This window comes from Hemiscyllium ocellatum, chromosome 36, assembly GCF_020745735.1.
Source record: "Hemiscyllium ocellatum isolate sHemOce1 chromosome 36, sHemOce1.pat.X.cur, whole genome shotgun sequence".
Taxonomy (NCBI): Eukaryota; Metazoa; Chordata; class Chondrichthyes; order Orectolobiformes; family Hemiscylliidae; genus Hemiscyllium; species Hemiscyllium ocellatum.
The window spans coordinates 35065657-35087325 of NC_083436.1; the positions used below are offsets into that span (position 1 = coordinate 35065657).

The 21669-nt window shown below is 41.8% G+C and overlaps 1 protein-coding gene across 8 annotated transcripts in view; it reads right to left on the reverse strand.

Moving 5' to 3' along the window:
• The window catches only part of sgms2a (sphingomyelin synthase 2a), a 78290-nt gene that overhangs the window by 28659 nt on the left and 27962 nt on the right, over positions 1-21669 (reverse strand). For 7 of the 8 annotated variants that reach the window (XM_060851562.1, XM_060851558.1, XM_060851561.1 and 4 more), the window contains one exon: positions 3036-3764. In XM_060851562.1, the coding sequence (XP_060707545.1) occupies positions 3036-3478 (443 nt within the window). In that variant the 5' untranslated portion in view covers positions 3479-3764. Of the gene's footprint in view, positions 1-3035; positions 3765-20284; positions 20450-21669 lie in introns of those variants that run through there. The other variant, XM_060851560.1, reaches the window with a different exon arrangement.

Below are 21669 nucleotides of genomic sequence, written 5' to 3' on the forward strand. Positions count from 1 at the left end.
CCCGTGTCTGTGTGGGTTTCCTCCGGGTGCTCCGGTTTCCTCCCACAGTCCAAAAATGTGCACGTCAGGTGAATTGGCTATGCTAAATTGCCCATAGCGTTAGGTGCAGGGGTAAATGTAGGGGAATGGGTCGCGCTTCGGCGGGTCGGTGTGGACTTGTTGGGCCGAAGGGCTTGTTTCCACACTAAGTGATCTAATCTAATCTCGGTGTCAGAAACCTGGCCACAGTGGCTTTCCCCTGGTAGATTAGCCCCCTAACAGTATCCAAAATGGTATGCTTATTATTGACAGGAACGACCACTGGGAGGGGTCCCTGCACTGTCTGCCTATTCCCTTTCCTGATGGTCACCCAGCTACCTTTATCCTGTAACTTAGGGGTGACTACCTCCCTATAACTCGTCTCTATCACCCCCTCAGCCTCCCAAATAATTTGAAGTTGATCCAGCCACAGCTCAAAATATACCAGGACAGGCCCAGCAATTCCCATGTCTGTGTCCACTCCTGTGGAGCCTTCGCTCCACCTATTCATGAGGTAACTCTTCAAGAGGGAAGTTTATCTTCCTGGCAGCCCCCTGGTCCGCATTCTCACTGTTCCCACACATAGACGTGAACCCAGGACTCCTGGCTCAGAGGGATGGAAACTACCACCTTACTACAAAAGCTATCAAGCTGCCCATATAGGCTTGCAGCTAACCAGCAGGTTACGATGTACTCTGAGCACTTTCTGGTGTTTTAACAATTTAATTCTAACGCAAAGCCAGTACAATACATTCCTCAGTTTTTCTGTGAAGTTAATCTGCAGAATATTGTGTTACAGTGCACATTATTGGACTAGCAATCCAGGGGCTTCGATTTTGTGGACACTGATTCAACTTGTAACACGGCAGCTGGTGGAATTCAAATTAATTTACTTAATAAAGGAACGTGGAATTGAAAACTAGTCGCAACAACAGTGATGAACATGATAGAGGGAACACTCGTTGCGTATTTTGTGTCCATGCCTTAAAATGTAATGCGGGAAGATATTTTACTGTCCCCAGCATCATCAGAAAGCCATTTACAGCAAATTTTCTGCTCATCCATCTGGGAAATGTGGTCATCCATGTGCCTCAAACCCTGGCAATGCATTAACTTGATGCAAAGTGAGGCTTTCAAGGAGGTTTATTGAATACAGATGTGCTCATTAGACCACTGTCCTTTCCTGAAGTTTACACACCAGACATCACTAAATCAGAGGGAGAGTGACTATCAACTTCCTCTTAAGCTCCAATGGCTGTCAAAAAAAAATGCAGATATTAGAAGCATATTGTGTGAAATACTTATTTTGAACAAAATCAAAAAAGGACATTCATCCAGCAGTCTGTCCTAAATTCCAAGATGAGAATACCAGAGATGAAAGGACTAATGCACCCAACACCCTGTATTTCTATCCATTTCCAATCAAATAATCACACTATCATAAGAAATGCCTTTCCAGACATGAGCATGAAATAGGTCTCAGTGGCTCACAATCATAACCAGATGTGGGCTGACTCACCCATCCCCTGCTGATCCCAGAACCCACAAATCTATTTGAGAGTCACAGACATGTTCAACACGGAAACAGACCCTTCGATCCATGCCGACCAGATATCCTAATCTAATCTAGTCCCATATCCCTCTAAACCCTTCATATTCATATATCCATCCAAATCCCTTTTAAATGTTGCAATTGTACCAGCCTCCTGTGGCAGCTCATTCCATACACGCACTACCCTCTGTAGGAAAAAGTTGCCCCTTAGGTCCTTTTCATATCTTTCCACTCTCACCATAAACCTATGCCATCTAGCTCTAGACACCAGGGAAAAGACCTTGTCCATTTACCCTACCCATGCCCCTCATGATTTTATAAACCTCTACAAGATCAACATTTAACCTCCAGTGCTCCAGGGAAACTGCCCTAGCCCACTCAGCCTCTCCCTAAGCTCCAAGAAAAAAAAAACCATTGCTCCAAGAAGAAAAAAAACATTGCTCCAGGCTAACCTAATACTTACGGCATTTATTTTAAAAAATGTAATCAAGAGACAGACCTCAATAAAACAAATCAAGAAAGAATCCACTCTACTCACTATTGTAGATTTACAGCAAGGCTACACTTAAAACTATGCACTTACCTGTTCCTGTGCTGCGAGTCTGTCCCACAGGTTTCTGCGAAAGCAGTGGTGAATTTCGCTGTTTAACATTACCCAGATGCACTCAGGTGTCCAGAGATACATGGAGTCAAACAGCAAAGGCAGTAGCTGCACAGGTTCACTGTGTTCTTGCCATTTCCCTATTGTTAAAAATCTACCTCAGCCCCGAAACTATCTAATGGCCCAGCTTTGACAGCGCTCAGTGGCCAAGAATTCCAAAACAATCACTACCCTCAACAAAATTGTCCTCATTTATGTTCTTACCAGTCAACCCCTTATTCTGAGATCATGTCCCCTAGTCCTCGATTCTCCCTCAAGGGGAAACAACTACTTCATATCTACCCTGTCAAACCCTCCAATACTCTTGCAGGTTTCATTAAGGTCACCTCTCATTCTCCTAAACTCCAATGCACAGTTTGATGAACTGGTTTGCAATGCAGGTACTGCCAAAAGCATGGACTCTATTCCCACACCATGAGGGTACCAGCCTTTTCAACCTCTCCCCTCACTCGAGGTGTGGTGACCCCCTGGCTAAAATCACCACCAGTCATCTGTCTTTAATGACACAGAGTAGCCCAAGATTTGGTAAGAATCTGGTAACATAACCTTTTACCTTTATCTTAATGAGTACAGACCCAACTTCTCCTTATAAGAAAATCCCCCCCATTGCATGGATCAACCTTCTCTGGACCCCATCCAATGCCACTATATCTTTCCTTAGACAAGGGGATCCAAAGGAACTCTGCAGAATAATCCACTTGCATCCTGTAATTGACAGGTCTCACCACTGTTAACTGCAAGCAGTTGGATGCTATGAAGAGAGCACCAATCAGATGAAGAATTGTATTTCAATGCATCACTCACCGGTATCGAAGAAGTAACCATTGGATTGTCCAGAGGCCAACGAGGATCAAACCATTGACTTCCGAGATCTTGAAAGCCCACTCAACACGGTCCACATAGTCAAAGAACGTATCAGGTAGTGGAGGATTCTTCTCCTTGGGTGGGACTCTCTCATGTACAACAGTGATCATTACACTCGTCATAATCAAGTTGAATAGTGCATAAATAAAGGCAACACCAGTCTTCCACCACTCCATTGGAAATTTACTGCGTGCATCTGGTAAGGAGATTTGTACATACTCCTGTGGACATTTCTGACCTTTCCGGATGCCATTTGGTAAACTGGTAGACTTGCTTCCCTCAGTGTCAACAGGGAGTAGGGTAGACCTGGCATGACCACTGCAAGGCATGCTCTGCTGACTGTGTGGATGTTCTTCAAACTGTAATGTCTCGATCACATCCATCAAGGTCTGAAATGCCGACAGTCAAATAAAGGGAAAGAAAGTCACAGAGTTACCACAATCGTTGCAAGCTCTTGTCCTCCTCTTTTTAAATGATGGTGAACAAAATATTGTAGCGCATGCACGATTATTTATAGTATGGTGGTCCATCGGTTGAAAGTGGTCATCGTAGTAATGGTGTATGGTGTAATTCCAAAAGGTTCAATGATCGAGTCCCAGAGGGAGATTGCAGCAAAAGTGTCCAAAGTAGTGCAACTATTACCTCATCCCACTCTCATTAAAGTGGCATCTGTGAAAAGACAGCCAAAAGTAAGTAGTCAGGTTTTGCATTATTCTGGAAAGTTTCACACATTCAAACAGGTTCTATCCAATGTTTCACCAATTGTGCTGGACACTGACTAATGGGGTGCCATGTGATCCATGGTAATCAGCCCCAGAATTTATTGTTCAAATGCACATGATGCTTGGGAGAGTCTAAGCAATCTCTAAAGACAAGTTGTTGTCCTGTAAATGTGGGTATTACAGCTAACAACAATCCTATCCTGATCCAACACTTCCACTGAGGACACTGGATAATGAAGATCATCATGGCCAAACTTTCCCTTCCCACACCCACAAGCTAGTGACCTGACCCTGGTCACCTTCATTATCCTGGAGATAAACAAGCTCAGCATAGTGCAGGAATTCAGTTTTCCAGATTGGTTTAGCTCAGTCCCACTTTCAACAATTCACCGCAGGTGAACTTCACAGTTCCTTGGATTCACATCCTAAGCATTGGTCATAAAAATAGTAAGCTAGAAAATTCATCACAAAATATGAGTAATAGTCAAGTAATCTCAGACTAGGATTTGGCAACAGTAACAGGAGATGCGATTGCAAAGAGTGAGTTTCAATTTTGATGGAAATGTAACTTCCTATAACGTACAAACATGGGTCAACTATTGATTGTCAGGTGAGTTATAGAATTACAGAGTAATAGAGACATACAGTACAGAAACAGACCCTTCAGTCCAACTTGTCCATGCCAACCAGGTATCCTAACCTAATCTAGTCCCATTTGCCAGCACTAGGCCTTTATCCCTCAAAACCCTTCCTATTCATATACCCATCCAGATGCCTTTTAAAATGCTGCAATTGTACCAGCCTCCACCACTTCCTCTGGCAGCTCATTCCACATACGCACCACCCTCTACATGAAAAAGTTGCCCCTTAGGTCTTTTATATCTTTCTCCTCTCAGCCAAAAAATTTCCCCTCGAGTTCTGGACTCCCCCAATCGAGTGAAACAGATTTTATTTATCCTATCCATGCCCCTCATGATTTTATAAGCCTCTATAAATAGGTCACCCCCTCAGCTTCCGACTCTCCATGGAGAACAGCCCCAGCCTGTTCAGCCTCTCCCTATAACTCAAATCCTCCAACTCTGTAAATCTTTAATGAACCCTTTCAAGTTCCACAACATCTTTCCGATAGGAAGGAGACCAGAATTGCACGCAATATTCCAACAGTGGCCTGACCAATGTCCTGTACAGACACATGACCTCCCAACTCCTGTACTCAATACTCTGACCAATAAAGGAAAGCATACCAAATGCCTTCTTCACTATCCTATCTAGCTGAGATTCTACATTCAAGGAGCTATGAACCAGCACTCCATGGTCTCTGTTGAGCAACACTCCCCAAGACCTTACCATTATGTGTGTAAGTCTTGCTAAGATTTGCTTTTCCAAAATGCAGCATCTGCATTTATCTAAATTAAACTCCACTTCCCCACTCCTCAGCCCACTGGCCCATCTGATCAAGATCCTGTTGTACTCAGAAGTAACCTTCTTCACTCCACTACACCTCCAATTTTGGTGTCATCTGCAAACTTACTAACTGTACCTCCTATGCTCACATCCAAATCATTTATATAAATGACAAAAAGTAGCAGATCCAGCACCGATCCTTGTGGCACTCCACTCGTCACAGGCCTCCACCTTCACCCTGTCTATCTTCAAGCCAGTTCCATATCCAAATGGCTAGTTCTTCTTGTAGTCCATGAAATTTAATCTTGATAAGCAGAATCCCATGGAGAACCTTGTCAAATGCCTTACTGAATTCCACATAGATCACAATCACCACTCTGCCCTCTTCAATCCGCTTTGTTACTTCAAATAAAAACTCAAATCAAGTTAGCGAGACATGATTTCCACGCACAAAACCATGTTGACTATCCCTAATCAGTCCTTGCCTTTCCAAATACATGTATAGGATTCCCTCCAACAACTTGCCCACCACTGACGTCAGGCTCGCCAGTCTATAGTTCACTGTCTTTTTCTTAGTGGCATCATGTGAGCCAACCTCCAGTCTTCCGGTACCTCACCTGTGACTATCGATAATACAAATATCTCAGCAAAGGAACCAGCAATGACTTCCCTAGCTTCCCAGATACACCTGATCAGGTCCTGGGGATTTATCCACTTTTACGCATTTCAAGACATCCAGCACTTCCTCTTCAGTAAGATGGACATTTTTCAAGATGACGCCATCTATTTCCCCATTTTCTATAACTTCCATGTCCTTCTCTGCAGTAAACACGGATGCAAAATATTAGTTATTATCTCCCTCATCCCCTACAGCTCGACACAGGCTGCCTTGCTGATCTTTGAGGGGCCCTATTCTCTCCCTAGTTACCCTTTTGTCCTTAATATATTTGTAAAAACCCTTTGGAGTCTCCTTAATTCTATTTGCCTAAGCTATCTCATGTCCCCTTTTTGCCCTCCTGATTTCCCTCTTTCATATATTCCTACTGCCTTTATAGTCTTCTAAGGATTCACTCGATCCATCCCGTCTATACCTGACAGATGCTTCCTTCTTTTTCTTGACCAAAACCTCAATTTCTCCGGTCATCCAGCATCCCCTTTCATCCTAATAGGAATGTACTGTCTCTGGACGCTCATTGTCCCAATTCTGAAGGCTTCCCATTTTCCAGCCGTTCCTTCACCTGCGAACATCTGCCCCCAGTCAGCTTTCTTGCCTAATATTGTCAAAATTAGCCTCCCTCCAATTTAGAACGCCAACTTTTAGATCCGGTCTATCCTTTTCCATTACTATTTTAAAACGGAATAAAATTATGGTCGCTGGCCCCAAAGTGCTCCCCCACTGACACCTGAGTCACCTGCCATACCTTATTGCCCAAGAGTAGGTCAAGTTTTGCACCTTCTGTAGTAGGTACATCCACATACTGAATCAAAAAAGGTTTCTTGTACACACACATTCCTCTCCATCTAAACCAGTAATACCATGGCAGTCCCAGTCTAAGTTAAAATCCCCTACCATAACCACCCTATTATTCTTAAAGATAACTGAAATCTCCTTAAATTTGTTTCTCAATTTCCCACTGACTATCAGGGGGTCTATAATACAATCTTAATAAGGTCATCATCCCTTTCTTACCGCAGTTCCACCCAAATAACTTCCCTGGATGTATGCCCAGGAATATCCTCCCGCAGTACATCTGTAATGCTATCCTTTATCAAAAGCACCACTCCCCCCCCCCCCCCCCCCCCCTTTTTATCCTTCCTGTAGCATTTGTCATTAAGCTGCTAGTCCTGTCCATCCCTGAGCCATGTTTCTGTAATTGCTATGATATCCCAGTCCCATGTTCCAAACGCCTTCCCTGTTAGCCCTCTTGCATTGACTATCTCCCTGGGTCCCAACCCCCACCTTACTAGTTTAAATCATCCCAAGCAGCTCTAGCAAATCTCCTTGCCAGTATATTCATCCCCCTCCAATGCAGGTCCAATCCATTTTGCTTGTACAAGTCATTTCTACCCCAGGAGAGATTCCAATCAGCCAGAAATGTGAACCCTTCTCCATGTACCAGCTCCTCAGCCACACATTCATCTGCTCTATTGTCCTATTCCCATCCTCACTAGCTCAAAGCACCAGGAGTAATCCAGATATTACTACCCTCAAGGACCTTCCTTGTAAATTCCTGCCTAACTTTCTATAATGTCGCTTGAAAATCTCATTCTTTTCCCTTCCTATATTGTTGGTTTCAAATGTGTACAATGACCTCCTGCTGGTCCCTCTCCCCTTTGAGAACATTCTGCACCCTCTCCGAGACATTCTTGATCCTGTCACCAGGCAACACACCATTCTGATTTTTTGCTGCTAGCTGCAGAAACGTCTGTTTATGCCTCTGACTAGAGAATCCCCTAACATAATCCATCTTCTGGAACCAGACGTATCCCTCATTGCATTAGAGCCGGTCTTGATAACAGAAACTTGGCTGTTTGTGCTACATTCCCCTGAGAGTCTATCACCCTCTATATTTTCCAGCATACTTGTCTGAAATGGGGATACCACATAAGACTCTTGCTCTACCTGCCTACTTCTCTTACCTTTCCTGGAGTTAACCCATATATTTGACTGTATCTACAGCTTTTCTCCCTTCCTATAACTGCCATCCATCATACTCCCAGCTCTTGTAATTTCCTTATTGCCTCTAACTGTTGCTCCAACCGATCCATTCAATCCAACAGGATTCGCAACCAAAGACATTCCCTGCAAATATAATCCTCAGTAACATGTAAACTCACCCTCAACTCCCACATTCAACAAGAGCATATCACTCTACTAAAGACAATCCTTGCTCCTGCACAATCTACAGACCCAGAAATAGCAGTTTTAGTGCTCTAAAAAAAAACACTCCAGGCTAACAATACTTATAGATTATATTTTTTAAAAAATTAATCGAGAGACATCTCAGTAAACATATAATCAAGAAAGAACCCACTCTACTCACTATTGTAACCTTTTATGTAAATCTACACTTAGAAACGGTGTACTTGTCTGTTCCTGTGCTGAGCTCGCTCATACAGGTTCCTCCAAGATCAGTTGTGAATTGCACTGTTTAAGTTTTCCTTGATGCACTCCAATGTCCAGAGATACATTAATTCAAATAGCAAAGGCAGTAACTGTGCAGATTCACTGCTGTATCAGTTAGCAGTGTAGGTTTCTTTCTCTCACCCGAACCACGTGCAACCTTTTGTCGGTCCTTTCTCCTTTTGACTTTTTTTTAAATCTCTAAAGCTCCAAAACAATTCAATAGTTTTAGCTGGATTACATTCCAATTTGTCGTCATCTTTCACCCTCAGCCAAATCTCACTTCAGGGAGTTGAGCACATAAACCATTGACGATTTTAAGTACAAAAGAGAATGCTGTAGTGTTGGTGGTGCCACCATTAAGTGAGGATCATATTATAACCTCTTGGGTGAACTTTAATGATCCCATGGCTTTAGTCAAAAAAAAGAGTTCCTCTATGTTTTGCTCACATTTTTAAAAATTGGAGAACGTACTACTTATAATCCCTGTTTGTGGAACCCTGCAGCACACAAAGTAATGCCACCATATCCTTTGTGGTTATAGTGACTGCATTTCAAAAAGTAATTCTTTGGACCTATGGATATTCTGAGATTGTAAGAAATTCTATGTAAGCTTAAGTTTTTTTTTTAAAATCCATCCCGAATTTTCAGACAATTACTTGGGTTGGACAAACTAATGTTTTCTTGAGAACAAAAACGGATCGAACTGCAGATGCTGTAAATCAAACAAAAACCAAAATTACTGGGGAAGCTCAGCAAGTCAGAGTTCCTCAGAGCTCAGAGGAAGGGTCACCAGATCAGAAACGTTAACTGATTTCTCTTCAGAGATTGCCAGACAGGATTGCAGTCCAGAATCTCAGCAGCAAAACAGCACATTAAATAACCCAGCACTCATTAAGTATTTGGCTAGCATCAACACAGATTGTAGGGTCAACTCCTCGAATGAAGCTTTTAACCTCGCCTTCTGAATCAGAGGCAATTCTGTTTCTGAGAGCATGCTACTCACAAAGTTGGTGCATTTGCCTTTATTACAACACTACTACATTTTGGCTTTGGCACATCATGAGGTTGCTTAAAAAGGCAACAAAAAGGCACTTTTTTTCCCCTTCTCTCTGCAACAGAAGCCAGCTAATAGAAATATTGACTTTTGGAATGTGGTCTACTTCAGACATTAGTCCAAAAACATTTGGATGAGTTAACATTCTGTTATTTAACTGTTAACAGGAAAGTGAAATATTTCAGCACCTACTAAAAGACAGAATGCTGGAGAAATCCAGCAGATCTGACAGCATCTGTGGAGAAAGAAAGAGTTTACAGTGAATTGAGTAAGAGTTTTGTTTGGAGCTTCAGGTTCTGCCAGACCTATAGAAATTCTTGAACACTTACTTTAATATGGTTCAAAAGAGATACTAGCATAACAGATAATCAAGAACAGAGGTAACTAGGGACATCTTGAAGCCTGAGCCAGTGCATATCACATGTTTAACTACATTACATGGATGAGTAAAGAGATTTGTTACAATTACAACCCCTCAAATTATTAACAATAATTTGCCAAGGATGCAATAAAACAAAAGGGTTTTGTGGCACTATAGTAGAGTGAGCCAGAGACCAGGGTTCAAGCCCCACCTGCCTTGAATACATCATAACCCACCTGGAAAGGTTGATTAACTAACTAACTATTACAGACTCAGCCCAAACAATTTATACATGGAAGAACAGCAATAAAGATTCATTTAAAACTTTAGGCTGTGACCTGCTGTGTCTAGTTAGTGCTATATTGAGATATTTAGGAATTACTTTCCATGGAAGCAAGTTGAATTCAGAAATCAAGTAACCTTTGGTGGAAATTGATTAATTTTGAACGTAGAAGAAAGCAAACATCTCCATAATCCAAATTGTTGTGTGTTTAGTCAAGAAGAAAAAAAGTTAAATTGCAATTAATCAAGTTTATTTAGATTGTGTTGGTTGCCAAGCACGGATTTGCTTTTGAAAAAAAAATATTGGCTTATGTAGGACTTAAAAGCTAAGCAGGTATCATAACCTAAATCCCTCAGTAAAGAAACCCTCACTTTTAATCATTATTCAGACAGACTGACTATCTTATTAATACAGATTGCTCCCTAAAATGGCAAATTTATTGCTTTAAACTCCAAGCACAAATATCAGTTCAGAGGACTTGAGCATACTTTAACCAAGGGTAGAATGCTGTAGGTTATACATAGAAAATAACTTTTTCAACAAATTATAACCTTTCATCAACAAATGTTTAGTTATGCATCTTATAACTCTGGAAATTTGCAACACTCTGCATTAGAATTTGGATGTACTGCTGTTTGCTATGGCCTTAGCAGCAATGTCAAGACATTAGTCCCTTTGTTTTTAAAAGGTAAAAATCAAGAAATCACTCATGGCAAAGTTACAAACCATTCCTCAATTCAAGGCTGAATTGATGCCAACACCTGAAAAATATACCTGGTTCTTCTCACAGCTCAGCCTCCCACTCTACAGCAGACACATTGTCCCTGCTCTTCCATACTTAGCTTGTTAAGTCATTCAGCAGCCACACCCTCTAGCAAGATGTGCAAACGGGAATTTATTTAAACTCCAATGTATTTTAATTTTATTAACTCCAGCTGCCAAGTTAGCTCCAGATTGCCAAGTTAGCTAAAGGTCACTGCAACCTTAACATCAATTCGCAATTCCATTCATCTCTGCCCTCTTACAGGCTAAATTAGCTGCTTGTGGAGGTAAATCAAAGTTTACGATACAGTCCTTTTAAAAAAAAAACAAAATTGCACAGCACGTTATTTATTCTGCGTGCACATTTAAAAAAAAGTGCTATTAGATTTCAAAAATGTGTCACCATTTCTAGGTGAAAGTTGACAAAGATGGACCTTATTTTCTCATTTGTTCTGCACGTGCTGACAATATGTTAAGTGCTCCAGTCAGCCATGGCCACAGACAAACAATAACCTTAGAATACCGTAGCAACTCTTACAGACATCTAAGAAGGGCTGCTTTCCATTAGTGGTGCTCAGTAGATAGTGATCAACATTGAGCTGATTCCATGTCTGTTGAAGTCTAAGTTGGGGAAAAGTGATTACAGCCTATGAATTCTTCCAATGGTGCGTATATTGTTAACAATTACAAATTAATCTTCAACAATTGCTTTCAAAACGATAGCCAGGAGAGACCAAAGCAGCAAGGTGTCCTGGATGACCATCAACACACTGCTGACACTCAGTCTCACACCATTCGGAATCGGAAATCCTTCATTCTTGCTCAATTTAAATTCTGGAACTCCTTCACTGTCAGTAAAAGAAGTGCATAAACACCGCAAGGACTTCCATTTATTGCCCATTCCTTTTATAGATCCTTGCTACATCCAGGTTCCTTAATTACATTTGAAAAAACAAACCAGTAAGAGTTGGCTTTCACCACTAGAATGTTCTAAGTTAAAAACACTGCTCTCAAAATTGCACTTCCTCTGAAACTACTCTAATTCCTACCCAGAACGGCAGTGACTCATACAGACCACATCTGCTGGGAATCTTTGTTAACTCAACAACTCAATCATTCCGAATATGTAGAGTTATCGACTTGAATTAGTCACTTGGACGGGAGTCTCACTTGAGTCAATTTTTCAACTTTTGACTTAACTTGGAACAATATCAACTTGGTGACATTCCTTAGTTCAAAAGCAATTTAAAAAAATAATAAATCCTGACACAATATGTAGTTATTTCAATGCTTCATTGTGAACTCTGAAATACAGAATCCAGCACGGGGATCATGTTCCCCTCCTGCCTGATCCCACTCATTCTCCAATATCAACAATGGCAATGAACTGCCAGATCCATGGCTGCAATTGGCTAAACAGCTCGACTCACCAGATTCCCCCTCCTGCTCTGCGTCTCATGTGAGGAGACAGCTGTTTGTTAGCATCCGTGGAAACCAAAGGCAACAGTAGGACAAAACTAACGCAGGAGTTCACAAATGTGTGTCTCTCATGCCAGCTCTTGGAATGCTTGGGTCTTCCATGGCCATGTGCCTGGAATTGGGGGGAGGGGCAGGGAGGAGATTGTCAGCACACAAACAAACCCTTTACACGCTTAAATGCACCAACTGCATTAAAACTTATTTTCAATCAACCTACTCAGTCACAACTCCAGGGTAGGTTTGACTTAAACCAGGGAGCTCTGGTCCAGAGGTATGGACACTGCAGCACAACACCATCTAAATGCTCTGAATGTTGAAACTCCCATGCTATTCTGGTAATTGCTTCAGGGCCAAGGTGCATTGCTCTTCCAAGTCAAGCCATGATCAAAGGTTGTCTTGTTTTGTTGCAGAAGTTATGAAATTTTAGTCACAAAGAAAAATACTGTACAGTAAACAGGCGAAATAAGACACCAAATGCCACCCATGGCTTCAAACACCACCCTGAAAACTAAGTTTTAACTTTTGTTTCCTCAGAAGTCAATAAAACTTTTATACATGCTTCCACTTGAAGATACACCACTCTTCCAAATCTATGGCAACTGACATTGTTCTGAACTACATCAATCACAGTACTGTTAGTCCAAACTTTGCTCCCTTGGCTGGATGTCTGGGGATTAACAGTACAGAGTAACACAATAGTGTGGGTTCAATTCCTGCCCTGGCTGAGGTGATCATGAAGGACTCTCCTTCTGAAACTCTCTCTTTGCCCGAGGCATGGGAACCCTCAAGTTAAACTCAACACCAGCTGTCTCCCTCCAATGAGGGTGCAGCCCCATGATCAGATAAGACTATGGTGACCATACCTTAGTCAAATCTTTCATCAGGAAAGACTTGCCAAGTTTACCTTCGCTTATCGCATCAATAATTTAAAGGAAATGAGAGCTTGGAAAGGAGGCAAAAAGAATCATCTTGTAGCCACAAAACTAATATTAGTCTATCTGAGTTAGGAAATGGGTAGGTGTGGGCTCGCTGGGTGGGATGGCTGTTTCCACACTCTACGGATTCCAAGGATGTTGCCAGGGTTGGAGGATTTGAGCTACAGGGAGAGGCTGAACAGGTTGGGGCTGTTTTCCCTGGAGCGTCGGAGGATGAGTGGTGACCTTATAGAGGTTTACAAAATTATGAGGGGCATGGATAGGATAATAGGCAAAGGGTCGGGGAGCCCAGAACTAGAGGGCATAGGTTTAGGGGGAGGGAAGGTATATATAAAAAAAAAGAGACCTAAGGGGCAACTTTCATGCAGAGGGTGGTACGTGTATGGAATGAGCTGCCAGAGGAAGTGGAGGCTGGTACAATTGCAACATTTAAGAGGCATTTGGATGGGTATATGAATAGGAAGGGTTGGGTGGGTTATGGGCCGGGTGCTGGCAGGTGGGACTAGATTGGGTTGGGATATCTGGTCGGCATGGACAGGTTGGACCGAAGGGTCTGTTTCCATGCTGTACATCTCTATGATTTCCTATGCTTGCAATTTAATCCCCAGAGTTGCAACATTATCAAAAAAAAGTACAGGTTACAAGTTTTCACTGTAGAGAAAATAAAAAGTCGATTTGGGAATGTGATTTAGTTCCAATTGTATTACTGAGAAGAGGAGTGTCTACTAAGGTGGTTAGGATTAGAAAAGTTGAAATCCCATTGCTCACCGGGTATTCAGGCACGCACATGTTCTACCAGGGATCACTGATCATTCTTCTCCCGGGCACTCAGAAATTGAAGGATTTTTTTTCTGGCCAACAGCGTTAGGACCCAAACAAACATTCACTTAAATGCCCCCGCCCAGGGTTGCCAACACTCCCAATTTTTTCCCCCGTTTAAAACCTTTTACTTGTCATTGCACCGCAATGCAGGACATACCCCGAGACGGATATTGACAGAGGCGCTTTGAAAAGGGGGACAGAATGTAAAGAAATAGGAGCTACATTCGGATCAGAATGTACAAGTCCACACCGTTATCTCACTGCCGAATCTGAAGCTCCGCACTATGATGTAGACTGTTCCACACAATGTGTTGTCAAATTGCCTTAGCAACTTGGCTCGACTGCAAAAGCAATGTCACACTTCTGGGCTGGAGAGATCCGCTGCATCACACAATCCTTCCACGCAGTTGGAAACTGAACCACAAAGCCGCTTGTTCAGTTAAACCAAAAAAAAAATCTGGGAAGTGTGTGGATAGGCATCAAACGACAGAGTGTGGGCACAAAACAATTGGTGACCAATGTACATGGGAGGTTAGAAGTCTTAGTAACTAGCAGCAACACAGCTTTGAGTGTTTGTGGATCTTCTGGGGAACAGAAAATGAGAGTCTGAAACATGTTTCTTAACCAAGCTGGTCAGAACAAGCTGTTCAGAAATGTTATTACGTACCTCTGGTGCAGGAGTGATCTAAACCCTGGCCTCTTCCCAGCTCAGAGGTAGGGACATTACAACTGCATCACTAATGTGTGTCTTTAATTTTATCTTCTAAATAAAGAGAGAGAAGTTGATGTGTATTATACTTTTCTTGCTCTTTGAAAGTCAGCAGGATAAGCTGCAATATAAAATAATCACACCTAATGTTTAAATTCTGTCATTCCAAATTCTTACAACTAAGTCTTTCTGATTATGAGGCAACTTGATAATTGCCTCTAATTAATGCTCCCACAGCGAATGCAGAGTGCCTGGTGATAAAGGTGAACTAGAGCTGTTTCAATCAACTTTCTTGGACGTGCTATAACACAACTTCAGAGCAGGTAGGACTTGAACTCACATCTTCTGTGTCCCTAACATCAGTCTTTAACATTGAACAAATACAACTCTGCTGGAACCCAGTTCAAACAGATGAGAACAGGGAGTCACAGATTGGAAGGACATGATATGTGACTAACAGCAATTTAGCAAAAGGCTAGTGGTATGGAGAAAAGAATATGGATGGTCTGGAGTTCTCTCTTGATGCCTATAGGCTTACTACAAAGACAACCTGGTCAAATAGCACAACAACTGTCTTTTTTTCTAAGAAAGGTAAATTCTGGCTTAAAATGTGGCTGTTCTGGGAGTTTCATTAAGAGATAGCACGGGAGCAGGCATGGGGTGGGTGATGTTGCATTCCTGGATTATTGGGACCAGTTTTAGGCTGTCTGTGTAGCCAGATCAGGTAGACTGGAGAGCCACAAACAAAGAATGCTGTGACTTGCCAATGGTTTTGGGGAGTGTTTATACTAATGTGCAGGAGTGGGATGTGAGAACCAGGACATAATAGGAGGAAAAAAAAGCAGGTACCCAAAAAAAAAGAGTGGGGAGGACTGATAGCACTGAAGTAAAAGATAGCAAGGCATTAAAAGGGACCAGGACAAGAGGGGATGCAAGAATAGATACATGCACAGGTGGAGTGTGGCACATAGATTAATGAAATAGACACACACACAATACAATTTTATAAGAACAATGGAAACCTGCGCTCATAAGGATAAGACTAGGTATGACTGATGTAAACCTTGTATCCAGGAAAGTCAGGGAAAGAAAAGAGGAAAGAAAGGAAGCAATGGTTTGAGAAACTAGAACTGAAGAGGGCTCACCGGACCCGAAACGTTCACTCCATTTCTTTCCCCCCACCCCAGATTCTGCCAGACTTGCTGAGTTTCTGCAGCAATTTGTTTTTCTGTTTGTTCCAGTTTCCTTAATCGCTCCCCATGAGGCCATTCCAGCATTTTAGAGATTAATCTGGTGAACCTCAGTTGAATGTACTCTATGGCAAGTGTATGCGTCCTTAAATAAGGAGACTAACGTTGCACACAATAGGAATTTTCATAGAATCCCTACAGTGTGAAAACAGGCCATTTGGCCCAACAAGTCCACACCAAGCCTCTGAAGAGTAACCTACGCAGACCCATGCCTCTTTTTACTTTACATTTACCCCTGACCAATTCACCTAACTTACACATCTTTGGACTGTGGAAGGAAACCAGAGCACCCAGAGGAAACCCACACAGACATAAGGAGAACATGCAAACTCCACACAAACAGAGAGTCACCAGAGGCTGGAATCTAACCTGGGTCCCTTGCACCATGAAGCAGTAGTGCTAACCAATGAGCCACTGTGCCACCCTAAATTTGGTCTAATGTTGCCTGCATATCAATTCTGGAACGTTAATCAAATCAACCTGCAGACTCTAAATTAAATTTTGCAGACAGGGGAGACCAGTGCTTCCCAACAGCCCCATGTTCATACTCCAGGGTAAATGTCCCAACAAGGCTCTATTCAAATGCAGAAAACATCTTTACTCCTGTATTCAAATCTCCTTGAAATGAATGACAATATACTTTGACCCTTTCTAAATATTTTCTGCACATGCATGCTAGCTTTCATTGACAAACAAACCGACTCTTTTGGATATCCACATTTCCCAACTTTGCACCATTTAAAAATATATATTCTGTCGTTCTCTCTTCCTTCTACACTGTTTAATATGCCACCTGCCATGTTCTAGCCCATTTACTGAGATTGTCCGAAGCCCCATGCATCCTCCTCATAACCTACATTTCTATCCATCTTTGGAAATATTACCATTAGTCAAAACATCCAAACCATTATTATAGACAGTAAATAAGATCATAACATGTAGGAGAGAAGTAGGCCATTCAGCCCATTGAGTCTATTCAAACAGATCCTGGTTGATCTGACAATTCCCAACTCCACTTTCCTGCCTTTTTCCCATAACCCTAGATTCCCTTATTGATAAAAAACACGGTCTCAGCCTTGAATATACTTAACACTCCACCGTTAACAGCCCTGTGCAGAAACAAATTCCACAAAATAGTTATGGACCAACCCCTGATCACTGTGGATTACTAGTTACAGCCTGCTATCCTGATTACTTTTACCCCTTGCTTTCTGTCTATTAACTAATTTCAGCTCATTCTAGTATATTCCTCCCAATCTCAAACCCACTAATATCATTTCCTAATCTTCTGTGTGGGACCGTTTCAAAAAGCCTCCTGAAAATTCACATTATACTCATCCACTGGTTCTCCTTCCTCTATGCTACAAGTAACATCCTAAAAATGAAATGCAACAAGTTTGACAAACTTGAATTCCCTTCCATTATTCTAATGTTGATTCTGCCCAGTTTGGCTAATTTCTTCTTCACTATGTCATCACATTCCTTTAGAACACATGCCAACATTTTTCCCAATACAGGCATGAAGCTAACACGGTAAAAACAATGAAGGGCTTTTGCCCAAAACATTGATTTCACTGCTCCTCAAATGCCGCCTGAACTGCAGCACCACTAATCCAGAATCCATGAAGCAAACACATCTACCCTCCTGCTTCCTCCCTCTTAAATACTGCAGTTACATTTGCTACCTTCCAGTCAAAAAGAACCTTTCCAGAACCCGTAGAATCCTGAAAGATAATCTGTAATTCAGCCACTAACTTATTTGTTACTTCTTTCAATGCTCTGGCATCACACTCATCTTGGCCATGAGGTTTATCAATCTTCAATCCAGCTAATTTTTCAATGCACCACCACTTTACTAATATTCATTACTTTTAACTTTTGTTTTACTTCTTTGAAGTCAGGCATAAAGTAACAAAGTTTCTCTACAATAAATCTTTTCTGTAACGAGCCCACATTTGTCCTTGCTAATCTTTTTCCTCATGTATTGACAGCAGCTTTTACATTCCTTGCTAGCTTGCCTTCATAATCTCTTTCTCCTTTCCATGTCAGTTGTTTGGCATTCCTTTGCATGGTTGTTAAATTGCTCCCAGTCCTCAAGCTTACCATTATTATTTGCATTCTTATAGGCCATTTCATTTTATCTATTGCAATCTATAACTTGTTACCCATAATAGAGTCCTTAAGATCTTAATGCTATAAAAGAGCATAATTTGGCCCATTGACTCTCTCTGCCATAGAATCAAGGCTGCTACATTTCTCAACCCTATTCTCCCACCTTCACCCCAAAACCTTTTATCCATTTAATCAAGAACGGATCTAGCTCTGTGTACTCAGTGACTTGGCCTCCACGACCTTCTGTGGCAATGAGTTTGCATGGATTCACCGTTCCCTGGCTGAAGAAATTCCTCCTCATTCTCAGTACTGAAGGGTTGGGTCTTCATTCTGATGCTGTTCCCTCAGGTCCTAATCTCTCCTACCAATAAAAACCACTTTCTCCACATCCACTGTATCCAGGTCTCTCAGTATTTTATTTCAATGAGATCCCTCCCTCATCCTCCTAAACACCATTGGAGTACAGAGCCAGAGACCTCAACTGCTCCTCATATTATAAGCATTCCCATAAACCTCCTCTGGACCTCACATCTTTCCTATCCCTTAGAGATTTGTGCCTTGAGGAATGTATATCTTTTGCAGACTTTAAAATACAAGCCATCATCTGTCTACCATCAAATCTTTTAGTGTTCCACCCCCCCATCCCCAATCCACCTCAGCCAACTTACCCCTCATACTCAATTTTTTTTGCTCAGATTTAAGATCAGAGTTTCACAATGAAATATGTCAATTCAAACGTTATGTTAAATTCTATCGTATTATAGTCATTGTTTCTCAAAAGTGCCTTTACAGCAAAGTTATGAATTAGCCCTTTCTCACTACATGACAAAGTCAAAATAGCCAATTCCGGGTCATCCTCAATAAAGAGGAACTGCGATTTCCGAAGGACATGGGTGGGGAGTTTTTCGTTCGGATAATCGGATGCTGGATAATCAATGTCCCTCTGTATATTGTTCCATAAATCAAACACACACATACATTCCTCCAAAGCACTATTGATGACCTAGTCAACCCTGATGAGGAGACATGGAAATCATTCTCTATTATTACCCTACTATTCACACTACATCTCTAATTTCCTGATTTATAGCATGCACAACATTAGGACTACACTTGTTTTCTTAAAAAAAACCTTCACCAATGTTTACTTTCTCTTGATCCTTAGCACTGCACAGAATGATTCCATAGCTTGATCCTTCAATCATATGATTACTTCAGTAAGACAGGATATATTATCCCTCATTAGGAATGCTACTTAACCTTTTCTCCTCCTTTTTGTATATCCCTAAAATGTAGAATATCCTTGAGTAGCCATTTCCCAATCTCAGTCACTCTGTAACCTTGTCTCTAATGGCAGTTAAAACATAAGTTTACATTCAAAATTAAACCTTTTTGCAATGTTGTGCACATTCAGGTAGAATGCTTTGAATCCAGTCTTTTTAACAATGTTGTCCATTTTAACCCCATTTGATGCACTGCATTACTTTGTCTCTATTTTTACTTACTACTTCTATTCCTTCTACTATTTTCACACTCGTTGAATCTGAGCTCTGTACTCCGCCCCTGCCAATCTAGTTTAAACCCTCCCAAACAAGAGTGGCAACCCTTCTTGCAAAGATGTTCATTCCAATCATATCAAGATGCAACCAGTCTATTTTGTACAGATCTCACCTTCCTTGGAAGTGGTCCCAAAGCCTTAGAAATCTGAAGCCCTCTCTCCTAATATAGTTTCCCAGACATGTTTCTAATCATTCAATTCTCCTGTTTCGATGTTCACAAACACACACAATGGACAAAGGGGGATTATCCTCAGTGTACTGTTTTGCACTTCTTGATGCCAATGTGGACCATGACCTCTCACTGTTCACCTTTCCCCAGAAAAATAACATGCAACTATTCTGTGACCACCCTTGATGCTGGCACCAGAAAGGCAACACAACATCCTGAAATCAGATTCCCAGCTCCAGAAATACTGGTCTATTCTCTGAACTCAATCATCCCCAATCAGCACTGCCCTTCCACTCTCCATCCCTCTCTCCCATACAACAGAGACAATGTGGCTCTCACTGTACTCCTCTGGAGAGCCCATCACCTTCACCTGTATCCAAAGTGGAATACTGATTTGCAAATAAGAGTGTCTCAGCGACTCCAGTACCATCTATTCCATACCTGCTTGAACACGCTTAGTCTGCAGTGTAAACACAGAACCATCTCCAGCCACTGCTCAAGATCCAAAATTCAGAGCTCAAGCTTATGCAGACAATAACATCTCCTGCAGATGCATTAGTCTGGGACAGCGTTTCCATGGCACACCACATTCCATCCACCTGAGCTGCCTCTCATAGCTCACCAGTTAGTCCGACTGTGCCAAACCAGGAGCTGAATAATGGATGGCGAAGAAAGTAAACTAAGATGAGAGAGAGAGAGAGAGAGAGAGAGAGAGAGAGAGAGAGAGAGAGAGAGAGAGAGAGAGAGAGAGAGAGAGAGAGAGAGAGAGAGAGAGATCCTCGATCCTCGATCCTCCTGACTTCACCTAACTCATCGTTCACCAAACCTACTCTGCTTGAAATCTGGTCTTGGCTTTATTTATATTCTTTGAAGCTGTACAACAAAAGCTAGACTGAACCAGTTTAAGTAAATATCTCAAACTACTTGCCAGTGGAGCCTGTTTACCTTGTCTAGGCCAGGAGAAACATTCTTATGTTACCTTAGTTCTTAGTCCAGTAAAAACCCGTTAAATGCTGGCTACTGACCACACCTCTTCAAGTATTTTGAAACTTTATGACTCACCACTCAAACTTACTCCAAGGGTAAGGACCAAAATAGACTGAGACTTGAAGAAAGCACAGGCCATAATCTTCAAATTCTCCTTAGTTATAGGGTGTTGACAGAGGACAAGCCGATTAGCAAAGGTGAAGCTAAAGGAATAAAATGGACAATGGCAGCAGGATCATGAAGTTGGTCAAGTGACAGGAGTGTGTTATGGTTATACAATAAACACAAAATACTGTGAAATGCTGGAGATCTGAAATATAGAGAGAATGTGCACTTAACAGGTCATGCAGTGCCTCTGGAGATGCTTCTTCAGAATGCTTGGTGATGAATGACTGCTTTTCTGACTCCTAAGGGATACAGGGTTCACCTGGGCTTGGTATTAGGACACTGCTTTACTGGAACTGTATTGCTGAGCTGCAATCGTTCTTATGGAGAGCTGACACCTGACATGATGGATCACATAGCCTTTTTGTTGTGCTGTAACCATCATTTTTACAAAAGACCAATGAAGGGCTTATGCCCGAAACATTGACTCTCCTGCTCCTCAGATGCTGCCCGACTTGTTGTGCTTTTCCAGCAGCACACTTTCTGACTTTGATCTCCAGCATCTTCAGTCCTCACTTTCTCCTACAAAAGACCCCTCCCCAAGAATCTATAGCTTTTTAAATTTTGTTCTAATTAGTCACCACCACAAAACTAGCTGTACTTAGAGGGTCAAAGCACCTGCTTCCTCTGAATACATGGATAGAGATGAGGGGTATCGGTTCTGGTGCTGTCCA